A 17,890-nucleotide genomic window follows, 5' to 3' on the forward strand; every position below is an offset into this window, starting at 1 on the left:
GGCCCACCATGCAATGACTGCAGATGCCCACCCACGGACGTGTGTGAATCATTCAAACTTTGAACAACATGCCATACAAGACACTCTTTGAATACATGCCATACAATGGGACACTCTTGCTCCTGCCATTGAGAACCAGAAAGGTCCAGAGCCAGTGGAGGAGCAGCTGCTGAACAAGGACTCAGAGAACATGAGAATGCAGACTAAGCCCAAGGAGTCAGAGGTCCTGTGGACTGGGGTCACGAGAGCCGCTTGGAAGCTGTAAACCAGGAGGACCTTGCAGAACCCCTGCAGAGACTCACTGGAAGCCATTCTTCCCCTGACAGTACAGGCTGTGGTGGAGCTCGGGAGAAGTCTGCAGCAGGATTCCTGCTGCCTGTGCTGACAGTTGGGGAGAGGACACTAACTGGTTGTGGGGTCCCAATGCGATGGGAGGCTGGAGAGAAAAAGCTACAAAAAATGGCTTTCGCCCCAGACGGCTCACTTGATTTTTGACAACCCTTAGGCTATAACTACTTGTTAGATCCTTCTTGTGTATCTCTGTCTTCCTGAGAAACCACTTTGAAGATACCACCATGTATTACAGCAGTCATTGATATTTTCCTACTAATCTATCCATAACTCTGTAATGTTTGTATTGTTCCTATCCTATTTCATAAATGGATCCATGTTTATTATTATGTGTTTCCTACAACAACCATTGACAATTATTGAATGATTATTCAGTAGGTCACTCATGTATAGTTCTATTTATATTCTTTAGAAGCCACTTTGAAGATACCTAAGTATAGTACAACAACTATTGATAATCTCCTACCTGTTTTGTCTGTAACTCACTATCATTTGTCTATTTGTTTTCCTGAGAAACTATCTTGTATAACCATTGATAATTTCCTACCACTTTGTCTGTAATTTGGTAAGCCCCCCCTATTATTATGTTATCCTTCTTTTACTCTTTAAAATTAAAAAAAAAAAAAATAACATATGCACCTCACATTATAGTGCTGTTTCTTTTTTCTTTTTTGGTGCTAGGGATCCCACACTGAGCCTTTTATATCCTAATTTCATTTGTTCTGCCACTGAGCGATGCTCCGAGCCCATTTCATGATCCGTCTATTAAATGTGTATATATTCTAAGCATCTCCACACAAAGTGATCCTTTCAGTGTACACATCCACCAGTAGAATCTAGTCTGTTCCATATCAGCCCCAGGTCTCAATATTAGGCTTTTAAATTCATGCCAATACGGATAAGTGAAATGGTTTATTATTTTGGTTTTAATTTACATTTCCCCAATTACCATTTGAAGCATTCTAAGAAATGCTTCCTGTTTACTGGCCTGTGGATTAGCTTGTAAAAAAAATCATTTGCTTTCCCAGTTGTACAAACTTTACCCAACACTTTTGAGAATTTTTAAACTACTAAATACTATTATTTCTAAATACTTATTAATATTTATTAATACTTATTAATTTCTCAAATAAGGTATCCATGCAACAAATAGAGAAAAATAATTTGTACTGAGGAGCTGATGGCAGGAATTCAATTAGGTTCATTCACTAACCTATATATACATACCAGGTTATAAATGTCTATAATTTAATTTTGTGCCTCAGGAGAATCTGGAATTATTGTAGGTCTTAATCTTTTGGAGTTGTGTGCACGTAGTTGAGATGACGTATGTTAAATCTCTGAATGCCAAAGTGTCTTCTATACTTTCTTTTATTATCATCAGTCTTTGCATCAAGATACATAGCAATGATAGCAGGTTTCTTTTTAAAGCTTAGTATTAAATATTAAATATCTTTCCCCATTTTAATTTTACATTACTCTGACAAGAAAAAAAAAAAAATTAAAACTCAAGTTATCTGAACCCTGGACATACTTCCATGATTAGCCAGGTTATGTAAAAGTTGGTGGCTTTATTCTTCCTGCTGTGTAAAGCAGATCTAGGCCCTAGAAAGATGGGACTAGGTTATAATTGTTTTTGAAAAGTGTGCTACAAAAATGTGTGGCCTGTTATAAGCCAGATTACAAAGTAAGGATGGGGGTAAGGGAGGGACATTTTTCTTTCAGAAAAAGAAAAAAAAAGAAAACCAATTTCTGAAGCGTCCCAGTCCATAATTTTTCCCAAAATGGTTGGAGGAGGGGGTAAAATCTCAACATGAGCTTCAAAGTTCTGTCTCTGGAGGGACCAGTAGTTGCTTTGCCGAGGAAGGTGCTGCAGAGCAGGGAGCGATTAGGTTGGCCCTCTGCACCCTTCCCAGCTGGGGAATGGAAATGGAAAGTCTATGCCCAGAGGCCGTCAAAGTGAGCTGACACGTGATTGGTACTGATTCTCTAAGAGGTTTCTTCTAGAAACAGACACCTCAGAGTCTTCCTCTCACTTCAGCAAAGAAGTTGTCTTTAAAAGCACTTGGGAAGTTGCGTCTCCACCATGCAACTGGGAAGGCTCAGAGCAGGGAGTCATCAGTACAGCCGCCTTCTAGGCCATAACGGAATTCCTGCAGGTTGGAGACCCCATAGAAGTGGACAAAGGCTGCTGCTACCACCAAGACGTGGAAAATCTGATGAGACTGGAACTGCAGGAATAAAAAGAACAGCTTTTTAGGATAAAGGCAAGGGGGAATTAGAACTAAGTAGGAGAAAACATTTGCCTTTTCTAGTTTTTCTTTTTTCATCAAAAAAGTGACTTTGTCATAGAAAGTTTTATTTTATTTCCTCTTAGGAGTACTTTTTTTTGATGTGGGGATTGAGTCAGGGTCTTGCTATGTAGTTCAAGCCTTAAACTCACTACATAGTCCAGGCTGGCCTTGAACTCATGGCAAACCTCCTGCCTCAGCCTCCTGAGTGCTAAGATTATAGAAATGTGCCACCACGCCCAGCTGTCAGTACACGTTTGCAGTATATAATGATTACATGCACTATCACTGTAGAGAATTAGTACATGTACATAACTGATTATTTTTTTCCCCTGCCCTCCACCCCCACTGCAGAAAAATTTAAAAAAGTCTTTATCAGAGATACATTTAACACTGGCTCTTTCCCGCCAATGTACATACCCATATACCCACAATATCTGATCCAAGTCTCTCACCACCTTTTCCTAAGATCTTTAATCTTGAGATGGTCACTCACCCTCACAGGCCCTGCTGGAAGCGTCATTTCTTACCCATATGTCAAATTTTCCAGGAAAGAAGCGCTCAGGAATACGAGCAGCATAAAGGCCGGCGCCGGTGATGTACATCACAGCCATGAGGAAGAACCAGCCCATCTGGCCCACGGTGGTGGCCTTGACAAAGCCCTCAGCAATAGTAAAGTGCATGGTGGGCACAACACCACTCAAACCGAGTCCCAGGAACACTCCTGAACAGAGCAGACACGAGACAGTCAAGCAGGGAAATGGCTACTACATGGAAGGCTCTGCTGCTTTACCGTGCAATCCACACATTTATGGTAAGTACTGTAACTATGTATGAGTGAACAGTGCATGTTTAGAAAGCTTAGCCTAAAAAAGGGGTCAGCAGTCAGCAGATAGTTATGTGTCCAGGATGGGAAGAAGGGAGGCCTCATATTTTTCATTATCTCTTAAGATGCCTAGGCAAAAATCTTATGTCAAGCCAGGCATGGGGTCACATGCCTATAGTCCTACCTATTCAGGAGCCAAGGCAGGAGGACTTGAAGCCGGCCTGGGCAATTCAGTGAGACCCTGTCTCACTAAACAAAAAAAATACCACCAAACTGTTGGGCCTAGGGTTGTAAGTTATTTGTAGAGTACTTGTCTAGTGTAAGTAAGGCCCCAGGTTTGAGCCCCAGCACCACAGGAAAAAAAAAAAATGTCAGAACTCTCTGAGATGACTTGGGTACAGATCCTAGTTGGCAGGGCTTCAGCTGGCTCCCAAGCCAGAGAAGAGTGGGCAGGTTTCCCATCATGGACATAAAAAAGATTTAAGTAACCACGTCTCTTGACTTCCTGATGGATCGATGTACCCAGATGAGCAGCTGTCCACAGCTCCTGGGACATACAAATAAAGCAAGAACAAGAAAAAAATGGATATTGTCTGAATAGCACCACATTATTTATACAGAGCCAGGGGGCAGGGACTACTTTATCTTTGTAGGTAGCCTTGTTTAAGTATAGTCCCTGCCAAATGGTTGGTGCCTGATAAATATTTAATTCTTTTAGCCGAAAATTAAAATATAGCAGATAGTGTCTAAAGGGAGTGATCGTGGTGGTGCACAGCCTGTAATTCTGGCACTCAGGAGGCTGAGGCAAGAGGATTACTGCAGGTTTGAGGCCAGCCTAGGCTACACAGTGAGTTCAAGGCCAGGCTAGACTTCATAATGAGACCCTGTCTCAAAAAACAAAGGAAGTCTAAAAGAGCTGAAAACTATGGTAATTGGTCGTACTGTTGTAATTAATCAAAGCTTAAAGTAAGACTCCAGCTGAGACAACACACAGAGGCTCTTGCTCTTGACTATTAATTACACTGTTACCAGTGTTTATACTGAAGGTCTTTTTTCTCTCACCAAACCAGGCTTTCAATTCTCCTAGTAAAATGCCTGTTCTATTTTAATATCTTGGTCTGACAATTTAGGATTTAGATCCCTAAAAGGTCTGTGGTTGCGGTATTTTTGAACTCTCTTAAATCAAGTGTAACAGCACTCTTATCTACACTGGTAGCTAACTGACCAGCTAGATAATAATCTGTCCTATTATTAAACAACTGAAATATGAAATTCATGTGACTGACCTCTGGAAATTCATATTGTGGTGAAAATTCTAAACACATAACGGGGGTATTAGTGGGGTTCCCAAACTGCAAACCATAGGGCTGACCTGTTAAGGCCCAAGATCCAAGTACCTCTGAGGTTTGCACTGTTTCCCTACTTACCTGCTCTTGTCTGCCGGTGCTTAGGAGTGGCAAACCGGTCCCACTGTGCTACAATGATGGCAGAAATGCCCAGGACACAGACGATGGAGAGGTAGATGAGCCGAGGCTGTGGGGAGCAGTAGAAGGAATAATAGAGCCAGGGGACAAAGCTCCCCATAATCAGTAGAGCAATCCCTGAATAGTCCAGTCTAAAAGACAACCACAAAAATGAAAAGGATCAGTGGAAGAAACGAAGGGACAGCCTGGCTCATTTAAACCATTTCTGTCTGTTCTCCACCCGCTCCCAGATTTGACCACCCCAGTCTCTCCTCACTTTCTATACAGTTTATCCCCCAGCCTGGACTAAAACTCCACAAGGCCAAACACTTTTACTTTACAGTGAAAAGTGCCCTAGAACCCCAGCTCGCAGACCTCTGCCCTTTTCTTGAGTGTCCTAGTAGGTACTGGAATTTAGAAGTCTGTCACAATCCAGCTGGCTCCCAGCACCATAGGAAGGGCTCTGAATAATCCCTCATTCTGGTAGAGTCATTTCTAAAACAAAATCCTTCGATTGGGAATACGGGTATACAGTAAGTCCCTGCCTTATGAATGAGTTCCATTCAAGGAGAACTGCAGGGGACATAGCTCAGTGGCATAAGTGCCTGCCAGGCAAGTGCAAGGTCCTCAGTTTGATTCCCAGTACCAAAAAAAAAAAAAAAAAAAAAAAAAACCTGCATTCAGGGAGAATGTTAATACATCTGAATTGTTTTTGAATTGACAAAGTGAGTCTTACACTGTACACCTGTGAAAGTCTGCAACTCTGGCACTTACTCTGAAGGGTCAGTACTTGGGTGGGTTTGTTTTGTTGTTGTTTTTTTTTTTGGTTTTTATTTCTATTTTTGAGCCACAGTGTCCCTGTGTTGCCCAGGCTGGCTTTATTTTTTTTTTATTTTTGGTTTTTTTCTGGTACTGGGAATCGAACTCATGACCTTGCACTTGCCAGGCAAGTGCTGTGCCACTGAGCTAAACCCCCAGCCCCCAGGCTGGCTTTAAACTTCTGGGCTAAAGTGATCTTCCTGCCTCAGCCTGCCAAGTAGCTAGGACTATAAGTGCAAGCCACCACACTTGCACTAACTTTCATAATGAACTCTTGTTACTGGTGTTATCTGGTAAACAAAATAATTTCTCACTACCATTACCAAAACCAATAGTAACAAAAACAAGCACACAAATAAATACAACCCAGGCTCAGAGTTGGGGACTAGGGAAAGCATCAGATGGACTCCTGGGCTTCCAGCAAAGCCTGGGCAGCAAAGATAAGCTTTACTGGACTGGTGGGGAGGAGACTCCTTGCCATGTCATACTCTGGCCTGCACCAAAAACAAGTACTAATACTGGGTACAAGGTCTTGGGAAGCAACCCACTAGAGTCTGTTTCACAATATAGTACTGTTTAGGTAGCAAATATATTCCAGTCAGTTTCCACCTGTCACGGAAACTGCAGTTAATTTTTTCATAAAGTGTTAAGAGAAAAGCTTCATCACCTTGCTGTATCTGCAGAATAGGAAGCTTTTCCTTAGGTACCCAGGGCCTCTTTGGGAGTTATAGGGGTCTCCAGTACCCAGTTAGCACTGGGACCACTAGGTGTGACAACAGCACATGGTCTATGCTATGGCTATCCTTTCAAAACTCACTTGGAAAAAGTCCGAGAGACTTTCTCTGAATGACAATAGACCGTGTGAAAGAGCCAGGAGAAGCTGAGGCAGAGCACTGCACCCAGAAAGAACATCCCAAAAACCACCTTCTCCTGTAGCGGGGCCATGAAGTACATATTTGGTCGGAGCATGGTCAGGATTCCCAAAAAGAGAAAGAGCACAAAACCTGCAGGAGGGAAACAGAAGGAAACCAGTGAGGGCAAAAGGAACATGTGTGTGACAGCTAACGGCTTTCTATTCATCCACAGGGGGGCAAGTTGTGGAAACTGTGGTCAGAAACTTCAGGAAAACTCAGACAAAAAGGCCAGCTTTTGAAATGCTGGCATTTTGTTTTTACAATGAGCAATTCTGAACAAGTCACCTTTATCTAGAACAGTTCTACTACGAATCCTAAGAGACTGTCTAGTTCTAATGGCACCCTTCTTTCTACCTTCAGTCTTTTTTTTTTTAAGGAAGAGCGGTTTAGTTTGGTTCACGCCACCTTCACTCTTAAAGAACAGTGATCAAGGGTCAACCAAGGTCAATAGTACAGCTCTAGAACAACTTTCTTCCTTCCCATGGACCAAGAATATATAATCCCTGGATGGTTATAGGAGATAAAATATTGGGCTTTTCCCTATGCAAATCACTCACCAAGTAGATGGGTCCAGATGTTACCAGTTTCTGTGTGGATGCGGAAGATGCTCTTGAAGCAAGCCCGGAAGGAGGGCATGGGTGGTCTGTGGCCATGTAATAGGTAGTCATTGTCCTTCAGCCAGTCAGGGAGCACATCATATGGAATGACCCTCCAACGTCCCTCCCAGACCTAGAATACATACATATGGTGTGTCTAGGAAGGGCCTGCAGAATACTAGCTTCCCCAGGGACACACTGGGGAGGAGAAACAATCTAGAAGGATGTCAGCCTGGATGGTTCAGCTCATAGTGGGGACCAGTCTAGCCTAGCAGATGGTAAAGACACAGCACAATAGTGGAGATAAACAGGAATGGGAAGAAGTTTAAATACTTCCCCAATTACATATTTCTTTCAAAAATATTTCAATATGTATGCTAACTTGTTTCCATTTATACTACTAGTTTATCTTAGTTTGTTGAAAAGAAAGTATTGTGCTTTATCTGTTTCTTTTTTGTAAGAATCTTTGGTTTATGTCTTGTACTCTGAGTAACTACTTTGTACTCTGAGTAACTACTTTGAAGATAATGACACACAGTGTATTAACTACTGTTATTATTTTGTTATGAAATTTTCTTTTATTTTTTTCACTAAAAAAGGCAGCAAAAATGGGGCCAGGAAGAACTAATCCTATTTTGACTACTTAAAAAAAAAACTCCCCCTTTTCTTGGTTCATGTTCATCTGGACATGTTTTAGGTATTTCTCAACCTTTAAAGACTATGTTGCACAAGTACCTTTAGGCTTGCTGAAACTTAAAAATACAGTGAATGAAAACAAATTATAGATGTGCTTTTTTAAAAAATAGGGTCCCTCTTTTTTTTTTTTTTTAGCAGATTGCTTTCTGCTCCCTCCTTTGACTTAGCTAGATTCTAATTTCTTACTGGGCTGGGCCTACATCTTTGTAGAGCAGGGGTCCTTCATCTAGGATCCATGTACAACAGATAGAATCCAGAGAATAGATGGAAACGTGTATGGAATAAAGTACCTTATTCTCACTTACTGCTAATTAAGTATTATATTTCCCCCAATTATAAATGTAAATGATAGAGCTGGGTGTGGTGGTACACACCTGTAGTCCCAGCACTCTGCTGAGAGGCTGAGGCAGGAGGACTGCCAAGTTCAAACTCAGCTAGGACAACTCAGGAGGACTCTGTTTCAAAATAAAAATGGGACCTGGGATGTAGCTCAGTGTAAAGGCCCTAGGTTCAATCCCTAGTACCAAAAACCCAAATCAAACCACCAACAAAAAAACAGCAACACGTATCAGTAGTATTAGTAGAACTTGTGGCTTTGCTACCCCTAGAACTCAAACATTTTCAGGGTTAGGGATGTAGGTGCCTGCATCTACAGGGTTAGGATGGTGGAGTGCCTGCCTAGCATCCACAAGGCCCTGGGCTCAATCCTCAGCATGGCAAAAACCAAAATACAATGCTGGGTGTGGTGGCGCACACCTGTAATCCCACTCAGGGGGCTGAGGCAGGAGGATCATTGTGAGTTTGAGACCAGCCTGGGCTACAAAGTGAGCTCAAGGCCAGCATGAATTGCATAGTAAGACCCTGTCTCAAAAAGACAAAAATAAATAAACAAACCAAAATACAAAACAAACCAAAGGTATACTTTCATACACTATTATTCTGTTTTTGTTTTCTTGAACACTTGGGTGGCCTTGAACCTGGTAAGTTGCCTAGGCTGGCCTCAAGCTCACACCCTTGCCAGCAGCTTCCAGAGTGCTAGGGTTACAGATGTGTACCAATACAGCATCTTTCATACACTAATTCTGCAGATTCTTCAAAATCTCATCAGTACTCAGGAATTTAGAAATTTTAATAAAACATGTTAAGGCCTATCATTAACGCATATTTAATGTATTAATAAAGAAGCCCATATTACTGTATCATTTAATTATTCTGATGCCTCTAAAGGGTCCCATACTACACACACACAAAATTAAAAACCTCTGTTTTAGGGCATATTTTGAACAATGTCCAACACAGTTGGTGGTAAAAATTTAGTCAGTCTTTACCTTAACCAAACAACAAGCCCACCCACAGCAGTAAAAGCTCATCAGCGCCAGGTAAGCCTGCCAGATGAGAACATCTTGCATACGCCTGCTTCCCTTCCCCAGGATGGAACTCCAGGCTGCACCTTGTACACGAACTCCTCCATCTTCTCCATGGCATGGTGGGCCTGCAGGGGGAGTGTCAGCACCCGTACCTCCTCCTCCTCTTCCTGGGGCACAGGGCATGTTTGCTCATCTTCAGCCTGTGGAAAAAACAACCAACCAACAATCAAAACTTCAGGGAGTCACCCATAAACTGGACTCCACCCCCGTTTTTGAGATAGGGTCTCACTGTGTAGCTCAGGCTGGCCTCGAACTCAGGGTGACCTCCTGCCTCAGCCTCTAGAGTATTGGGATTATAGGCATGTACCACCATGCCCAGCTAAACTGGATCATTCTTGACCACAGAAATCCAAATGCAACATGTTCTGGCCAGTCTCAATCCTACTGAGGGTCTTGCACCTCTCCTCCCAATGTATGATACTTGTTGAGCTTTCAATACTGTAGTTTGTAAGTGCTGGAATGAAAGTTCTGTTCAGCATGGAGGGACACAGGACTGGTATTCCAGGCCTAGGTATTCTCTACCAATGAATGACCTTTCCTCTAGGGCAAGTGGTTCTTCACTTTCCTCCATTTTCCCAAGTTTTTCTGTTCCACGCCACTAAATTCTCAAAACAATGAAAAAGACAGTCTCCAAGATTTCCTTAACAACAATCCCGCCTTTCATGCTCCTCTCTGCCCTGGCTCTGGAGACACCATTCTGACTGCAACACTGTATCCACAGGAGCTCTCAAGAGCATGTGCACCTCTGCGCTGTTTTCACACCACGCAGCAGCACTGACTCTGGGGCCTAGAGGGTACATCAGGGAGAGCATGTGCCTACAAAGGAGAGAGACCTTCCTCTGGGTCCCAGAGTTCCAGACCACAGAGATGGGAAGCCTGGCAGCTCAACTTTTTGGCCTATGATCCCACTGTCTTCTGAAGGCACTCTCTTCTGTCCCTCTTAGATTTTGTGATGCATATTCTGGCCTGCCTACCCGAGTAGCCATTCTCTCTCCTCCTAAGGTACGAAGTCGCTGGTTTTGTTCAGAGTGGCAGTGTCACTGCAGTTTTACTCAGGCCCAAATGAAAATGCATTTCCTAACCTTCACTGCAGCTGAATATAGGTACGTAACTAAGTTCTGGCCTAAGTGTTGATGCGTTCCTCCTGATGCTGTCTTTAAAAGACCTTTATAAGTCCCTCCTTCTTGATGTGTGGAACATGCGCATGAGGAGTAAGGCAGGTGCTGACAGTAGTAGAATCTCCCTATCAGCCATGGTTTAGTTACTTCCAGAACCCGTTTTGAGACACACTTCTAATTTGTCAAAACCACAGGGATTTTTGTATGTTACATGAAGTCAACCCTAATCCTAGGGGACTGCTTTCCACATTTATTCATAGAAATTTACCAATCACTTATTAGATTTCAGGCTTTGTGTTAAACAGGGGAGTTACGAAGTGCCAACCATTTTGGGAGAGTGAACTCGCCAAAGCTTACAGTAAGAAAAACAGACAAGGCAGGTTGTGGCAGTGCATGCCTGTAATCCCAGCACTCAGGAGGCTGAGGCAGGAGGATTGCTGTGAGTTCGAGACCAGCCTGGGCTACAAAGTGAGCTCAAGGCTGGCCAAAACTGCATAGTGAGACCCTGTTTAGAAAAGCAAAGCAAAGCAAAGCAAAGCAAAGCAAAGCAAAGCAAAGCAAAGCAAAGCAAAGCAAAGCAGACAGAAAGGAACTTACGGCCCTGAATAGAGATATTCCCACAGTGCGTGAAGTGAGACTTTAATTTTAGACTGAGAAGACAACTTACTTTGGTTGGGTTGGAGACTGCCCGCTTGCCCTTCTCTTCTAGCAGAGGTCCCAGTTCAGCCAGTTCCACTGTGTCAGTTTCCCTATTACTGGCAGGAGTCCCATTGCCCTGTGCCACCGCAGATCCTTTGTGGGAAGACATCTGGCTGGTACCTCAAGACCTTGCAGCTTCAGCTTGGGGGAAGGTTGGGGTCTCTCAGCCCCAAGGGGCAGAGATCTCCCTGTGCTGACAGACACTAAACACAAACACAGACATGAAGCATGTGGTAATTTATTCTTTACAGTTTCATATCCATAATGCAGTGTTGAATAAGACACAGCTAATTAGCCCCTTCCCGATTCCAAGTGTAAAAGCTAGTCCACTGCTTAAATCCATTCCTTGTTCCCTCTTTCACCCTTTACCTAGAATTTCACAAGTCTTACAGTTAAGGCTGAAAATACACGTAACACTGACCTGCTTGCCTTCACAGGATCTATGGTTACTGCACCAAACTGTCACTAGAGAAAAACAGGTACCCATTCCAAAGTTCTTCCCGCAGGAATGGCATCCATTTAGGGATAAGAATCTTATCTGCCATTCCTAAAACTCACTCTGCCCAGCTTTGAGACTGAGAAACAAAAAGCCAACACCTGGCTAGAATTACAAGATCACCCAGCTTTAGAAATCACCTAAGTACCAAATCAACTCAGCTGGACTTTTATCTACACACTTTATGTTTTGACAACTGTACTTTACATACAAAAGGAACGGTGGCTGCAGGATGGATACTCAGTGGTTAATTTCTCTGCAAGATCTACTAATTCTATTTTAGACTAAGAGCTTTGGTTCAACACTTGGATAACAAGCTTTCATCACTTCTCTTCTTAAAGCAAGCAGTAACTTACCTGGAAGCAGGAAGCCCAAGTAAGGGGGCAGCCCCGCGTTTGCCCTTTGCCACACACATACCAAATAACCGGATCCACAGAGTTTGTAACAAGCACGACCGCCCATAACCTAAGCCTCAAATGAGTTTCCTGGTTTCTAAAACAGCCACATAGATCCTTCAGGAAAACCGGACAAACCCAGACTTCAGTTTTCTAAGAAGGGTCTCGGAAACAGTTTGTATTTTGAGCCAAACTTTAGGAAGTAATCTTTAATCAGGTCTGAGGGAGGTGTAAATAATACCGAACAGAGAGAAAAAGTTTCCAAAGATTTCTACTATGTTGTAAATCACTAGTTCCTCTCTCCTCCCCATTGGAGACAAAAGCTAGAACACAAAGCTAGAGACAGAAGCTACGACCATAGCTAGAACCTTAGCATTTTCTTGCACTGTTAGCAAGCCCCAGTAACCACAGGGCAATGGAAAGACAGCCCTGCATGGGTTGCACACTATGGAAAAGAAATGCCTATGGAGCCCAACTCTCTGATGTTGGGAAGCAAACGTGACTTCTTCCCCAGAGACAGGACACCACGTGGTTGCTCACTATACATAGTAACATTTCTGAAATCTTGCACTAGGTTTATTCAAAAGTAATCCTAATTCCTCTTTAAGGATTATAATTGGGTATATGTCGTCAGGTGTGATGGTTAATTCTGGGTAGATTAAAGGGTACTCAGTTTGCAAAATATTTCTGGTTATATCTGTGAAGGTGTTTCAGGAAGGGGCTGGCATTTGAATTAGTGGACTTAGGAAGATCTGCCCTCATTCAACGTGTGTGGGCTTCCTCTTATCAGCTGTGGGCACAGACAGAACTAAGGGGGACAGGAACGATGAATTTTCTCTTTCCAAGCTCTAACACCCAAGCTGGAACCCTGTCCTGACCTCAAACAAAGAACCCTACGTTCCTGGCTTTTGGACTCTGAAACTTGCAACAGTAGCCCCCAGAGTCTCAGGTCTTTAGCCTTGGACTGAGAGTTACAAATTGGCTTCTTTGGTCTGAGGGATTCAGTCTTAAACTGGCCATCCTGCTGGCTTCCCTGGTTGTGTAGTTTGCAGATGCCTGTTATCAAAGTTGCCTCAACACTCATGTGAATCCATTCCCCTAATAAATCCTCTCTCATCTACTGGCCACTGCTTGCCTGGCTCTTTATCTTTCTCCTATTGTTCTTTCTGACGAACCCCAATGCTTTAATTTGCCCTCAAGTGAGAGCAACCCTCAAATTTCAGAAGAGTCATGGTCATGCTATGTTCATCCCACAAGTACAACTGAAAGCAACAGGCAAATCCAGTTCAAGAGTGACAAAAACAACTTGCTGTACAGCAGACCTTTATATGGTGTCAACACAAAGACAGTTCCCCTTCCTGACAAGACAGATGCCAGCACACACACAGAGTCAACAATTGACAAGCTCAAGAACAGGAAACTGGAGGCCTCTGAAAACCTCAGGGGACAGGCAACCCACATGAGCATAAACATTGGGAAATCTTTCTTAATAGTTGACCTCAAAGCATATTTCTTCAAAATGAAGTACTACTGAATAAACAGCTTTATTAAGAAATCATTTATACCATTCAGCCAAAAAGAAAAAATACAAACAGCTTTGGGGCACCTTTCAGAAGTCTGAAAAGGGGAGCACACTTTGGTTATAATATTGCTACAATAATGTAGACTGGCATCACAGCAAAAACAAAACAAAATGGCAAGGGATAGAGCTCAGCGGCACAAGTGCCTGCCTGCCAAGTGCAAGGTCCTCAGTTTGACTGCTGATACAAAACAAAATAAAACAAAACAAAATCAACCACCTAAGATTCTGGGATGCAATACTACGTAAGTGATCTTAAAGTAAGGCATACTCATTATTTTGGTCAGAACTCTTATTTCAAAGTGAACAAAGGGGGGAGATGCTTAGCTAACAAGTATATGAGTTAGCTTCTTGCTACTGGCCAAGGTCTGTGCTTTTTCTTGTGTTGTGAGGCTTTCTCTCACCTTTTTCCCCAGAATGCACCAAACAGTCAATGATTATTTGACAAACGTATTTAGTCCTAGGACTCTAAGGTCCTGGGCAAATACAAAGTTGAATAAGTTATGTTACCATCTTCAAAGAACCTATAATTAGATGGCATAAGGCAGTGATATCCAAATTAAGTAATACAGGGCTGAGGGTGTAGCTCAATGGTAGAGTGCTTGCCTCACATGCACAAGGCCTTGAGTGCAATTTCTACTACCACACAAACAAAAAAACCCCAAAGCCAAAAAACCAATTAAGTAATTCAATTTCATTCTGCCAGGAGGGTAGTGGAGGGAGAGACGCCCTTAACTAGAAAGGCCACACACTACATTCAGTTATTTTGAGTGCTGTGTATCTATTTTACAGAGGCAATGAGAATATAGAGAAACCTGAAGTTGGACAATTAAGATCCAAAGATCAGAAACAGCTTGGGATTCTTACTAATTTCTTTATTTGAACTGAAAAGATTTTATCCCTCAAGTCTCTTGGCCATCATCAAAAATGTTTTCCTTTTTCAGTCTAAATCACTTTCTGTTAGTTATTAACTCCCTCCAGCTCCTCTGTCACCAGCATCTACACGCCCTCCCATCCTACAGACCCAGAGTTGCCAAACCTAACACGCCCCAGTTATGTCACAGACCAGCCATCAGCTACAACTCATCACACAAAATACATTGTCATGCATTAAAGTACATACAATGGAGGCCAGTGGAGATCATGTCATCCTAGTGAGCAAAGTCCACTGTCCAGCCTGGTCTTCTAAACTGTAGCAACACAGAGACAGGAAAGGGAGAGACAGGGATCGGAGGTCTGGTAACGAAGAGCAAGTAATACAAGCCCTGGAAATAACACTTCTACAGGGCAGACCACTCACAAACAATGTTTACAAGCGTTTTAGTCTTCTTATATAAAAGCAGCGCAAACCCCTAAGCTGTAGACTGATGCTAGGAGACAGGACAGCCAAAACACACTTCGACTTTCTGCCAGCTTTCTACGGCTTTATGTATTTTATAGGAAACGCCTTTCCTCTCTGACTTGCCACACCCAACACAGCACATTATAATTGAGCCAAACATTACTGAGTACATTTTTGATGGGATTTCTTCAACTCAAGCTCCTAGTCTTTGGCACTAAACTTTCCAACTGGATAAGCCTAGAAACTGGACAGCAAAGCTGTGGAGGCAGGGAGGTGTTTGTTCTTCTACTAATAGGATAATCCTGGCCAAACTTAGAGAAAAGATTGATTCTTAATCACCAGTCACTTGGCTGGAGTTATTTCCCTAACAGTTTTTAGAGACATTTATTCTATGAACCAATTTCTGAGTTTTCCAGGCTATGATGACACACTTCCTCTGGAATCAGAGGATTAACGCCTCTTGGAGTTTTTATTGTGGGTTCCTGCACCCTTATAGGTTCTGTGGGTAGGCTCTATGTGTAGCTTGATTCTCACTGCTCTAAATCAAGACCAGCACAGCAGTACAGACAAAGAATCATCTCCTCCATGTACGTTAGGGAGGGCAGTTTCATAGCTATGTGGGAAAAATGAGTCAATGCAAAGTTCTATGTGTGAAATCACCAAACTCTAGTCGTGGGCCCTCAGCTCTCTTACTTGATGCCAAGTGTCACTGACTTAGAATCTAAAGGGGAAAATCACAATCTAACTTTTCTTTGTAGCTCTTCTCCAGTTAAAGCTATCCCAACAAAAGAGGGCTTCAGCTGGGTGTGGTGGTGCACACTTACAATTCCAGCACTCAGGAGGCTGAGGCAAGAGGATCACCTCCAGTTTGAGGCTAGCCTGGACTACATGGTGAGACCCTGTCTCAAAAAGGGGGGAGAGGACTTGAGGTCTTTTTGAAATCACAGACAAGTAACATTTGCTAATGTCACAACTACAACAAAAACCAATACAGATATTTGAGGGATTTTCACACCAGCTGCTGTTATTAATACAATCTTTAAAGTACACTACAGATACAGGGTCAATACAGTTGCACAATATAGCAATCACTTTATACTGTGTAACACAGAGGCCCCAGGGAAACAAAAGCAAACCAGATGCATGCCTGACAGCCAATCACTTGGAACTAGTTTGGCCAGAGGGCATGTTCAAGGATCTTTCCAATCTAAAATGGCTACGAACTTTACAGTCACACTCCAAACATTTTTAAGCCTTTGTCCTCTATCTCCCCAGAAAATAAAATGAAGGAGTCAAAGGCTTGCAATGGTTGGTGGCCTGTATTTTAAGGAGACATAACTTTGTTTTTCTATTAACACTGCTCTAAGGCTGAGTGCCATTAAGTGCTGAAAGAATTCAGATGAAAAGCTCAATTTTAGTTGATCAGGGAAGTTTTGTGGAAGGATTTTAAGAAAGGATATTGACAGGCAGAGAAAGGAGGAAGGTACTGCAGGTGGGTAGCTTGAGTAAACAAGGGCATAAAAGAACATGGCCCCCAACCTAGGCCTGGCGGTGCTCTAAGGCTGAGGGCCATTAAGTGCTAAAAGAATTCAGCTGAAGCCACACTGAAGAAACTGAAGATAAGTCTAAAAGTCTCCTTAAGGTGGTGTACTTTATTCACTGGCAGTGGGGGAGCCTACAGGATTAAAGCTGCTTCCTGTTTTCTGACGCTCCTACTTGCAGGGAAGTGGTCGTTTATTTATTCCTGGGGAAATCATGCAATTTCTTGACCACTGAGAATACAATGCTTTAGATTCCTGTCTGCAATTAGATATAGTTTTTGAAGGTCTACCTTAGCACAGAACTGCACAGGAAACACCAATTTTTAAACCTGATTTCCGAGTACCAATCACAATTATTCCTGTAATAAAGAAATTGAGTGGCTGCAAGCCGGGAACCCTGACCTTGCAATCTGTTCAGTCCCACGAGGTCTACCTTCCTGCCAGTGTAATACACTATAAAACCTCAGGAACAGCAGTTGCATCCTTAGCCTACCCTGCCAGTATCAGAAGAGAAAAACGCTGAACAGAACCTACTATAACTTCAGCTTAGAAAGAACCAGGAATTACGATCTTCTCTGGATGTAAGAATGACCTACACAGTCACCCCTTTGTGTTCCAGCCCGTCTTCCAAATACTGGAGGGAAACACCACGACAAACCTAGCAGACTGCACGGCCTCCTACTGCCCCATAGACATCTGAAACTGTGCGAAAATCCGCCCTGTCAGTTTCCCGTTCTCCCAGGAAGCATCAAAACACGGAGGGAAAGCACTTATCTATTTTGTTTTTCTTAAAAAACCGAGGGCTTGAAGACTCAAATTCTCAAACATAAAATTCTAGGTTTCTGAGAATGAAGTTTCGGCTTTCTCCAAAGTACAGTAGTTTAGCCTTTGCTCGAATTCCAGCTTTAGTATTACCTTAAAACCACAGATTGCCCATGAACCTCCCCATCGAACCCATCAAGGTGAGATGCTGTCACGGTTTCACCTGCCAAAGACCTAGGCTGAGGAGCCCTGGAGCTTCCCCATGCAGGCGGGGCGGGTGGTCCCGCAGGGAGCGGCGGGTCTGTGACCCAGGTCCCTTCCGGCCCGCACCCGCCCTCGCGGGCTCAGCTCTGCCGGTCGCTCGCCTTCTGACCCCGGCCGGACCCGGGGCGCCTCAAATAGCCCCCAACTCCGCGGGGTGGGGCGCAGGGCACTCACCAGGGCTGCTGCGAGCCGGGGACAGCGGGCCGGGCGGCCCACCCGCAAGCAGGCGGCGCGCGTGGGAGGGGCCAGAAATGTGCACGGCCCGCGCGGGGAAGCCCGAAGCCCGGCCGGCTCCCGCGGGACCTCGGGGC

General features: G+C 43.5%; 1 protein-coding gene across 1 annotated transcript in view; it reads right to left on the reverse strand.

Moving 5' to 3' along the window:
* Window positions 1-1,704: 1,704 nt before the first annotated feature.
* Window positions 1,705-17,890, reverse strand: part of Adipor1 (adiponectin receptor 1) — a gene marked incomplete in the record, with an annotated part of 16,481 nt that continues 295 nt past the window's right edge. The window contains 8 exon segments of the mRNA XM_013522468.1: window positions 1,705-2,582; window positions 3,173-3,366; window positions 4,896-5,083; window positions 6,568-6,754; window positions 7,222-7,393; window positions 9,407-9,523; window positions 11,169-11,403; window positions 14,794-14,860. Coding sequence (XP_013377922.1) covers window positions 2,454-2,582; window positions 3,173-3,366; window positions 4,896-5,083; window positions 6,568-6,754; window positions 7,222-7,393; window positions 9,407-9,523; window positions 11,169-11,309 — 1,128 coding nt within the window.

This window comes from Chinchilla lanigera, unplaced genomic scaffold (genome assembly GCF_000276665.1).
Source record: "Chinchilla lanigera isolate Chin_1 unplaced genomic scaffold, ChiLan1.0 scaffold00005, whole genome shotgun sequence".
Taxonomy (NCBI): Eukaryota; Metazoa; Chordata; class Mammalia; order Rodentia; family Chinchillidae; genus Chinchilla; species Chinchilla lanigera.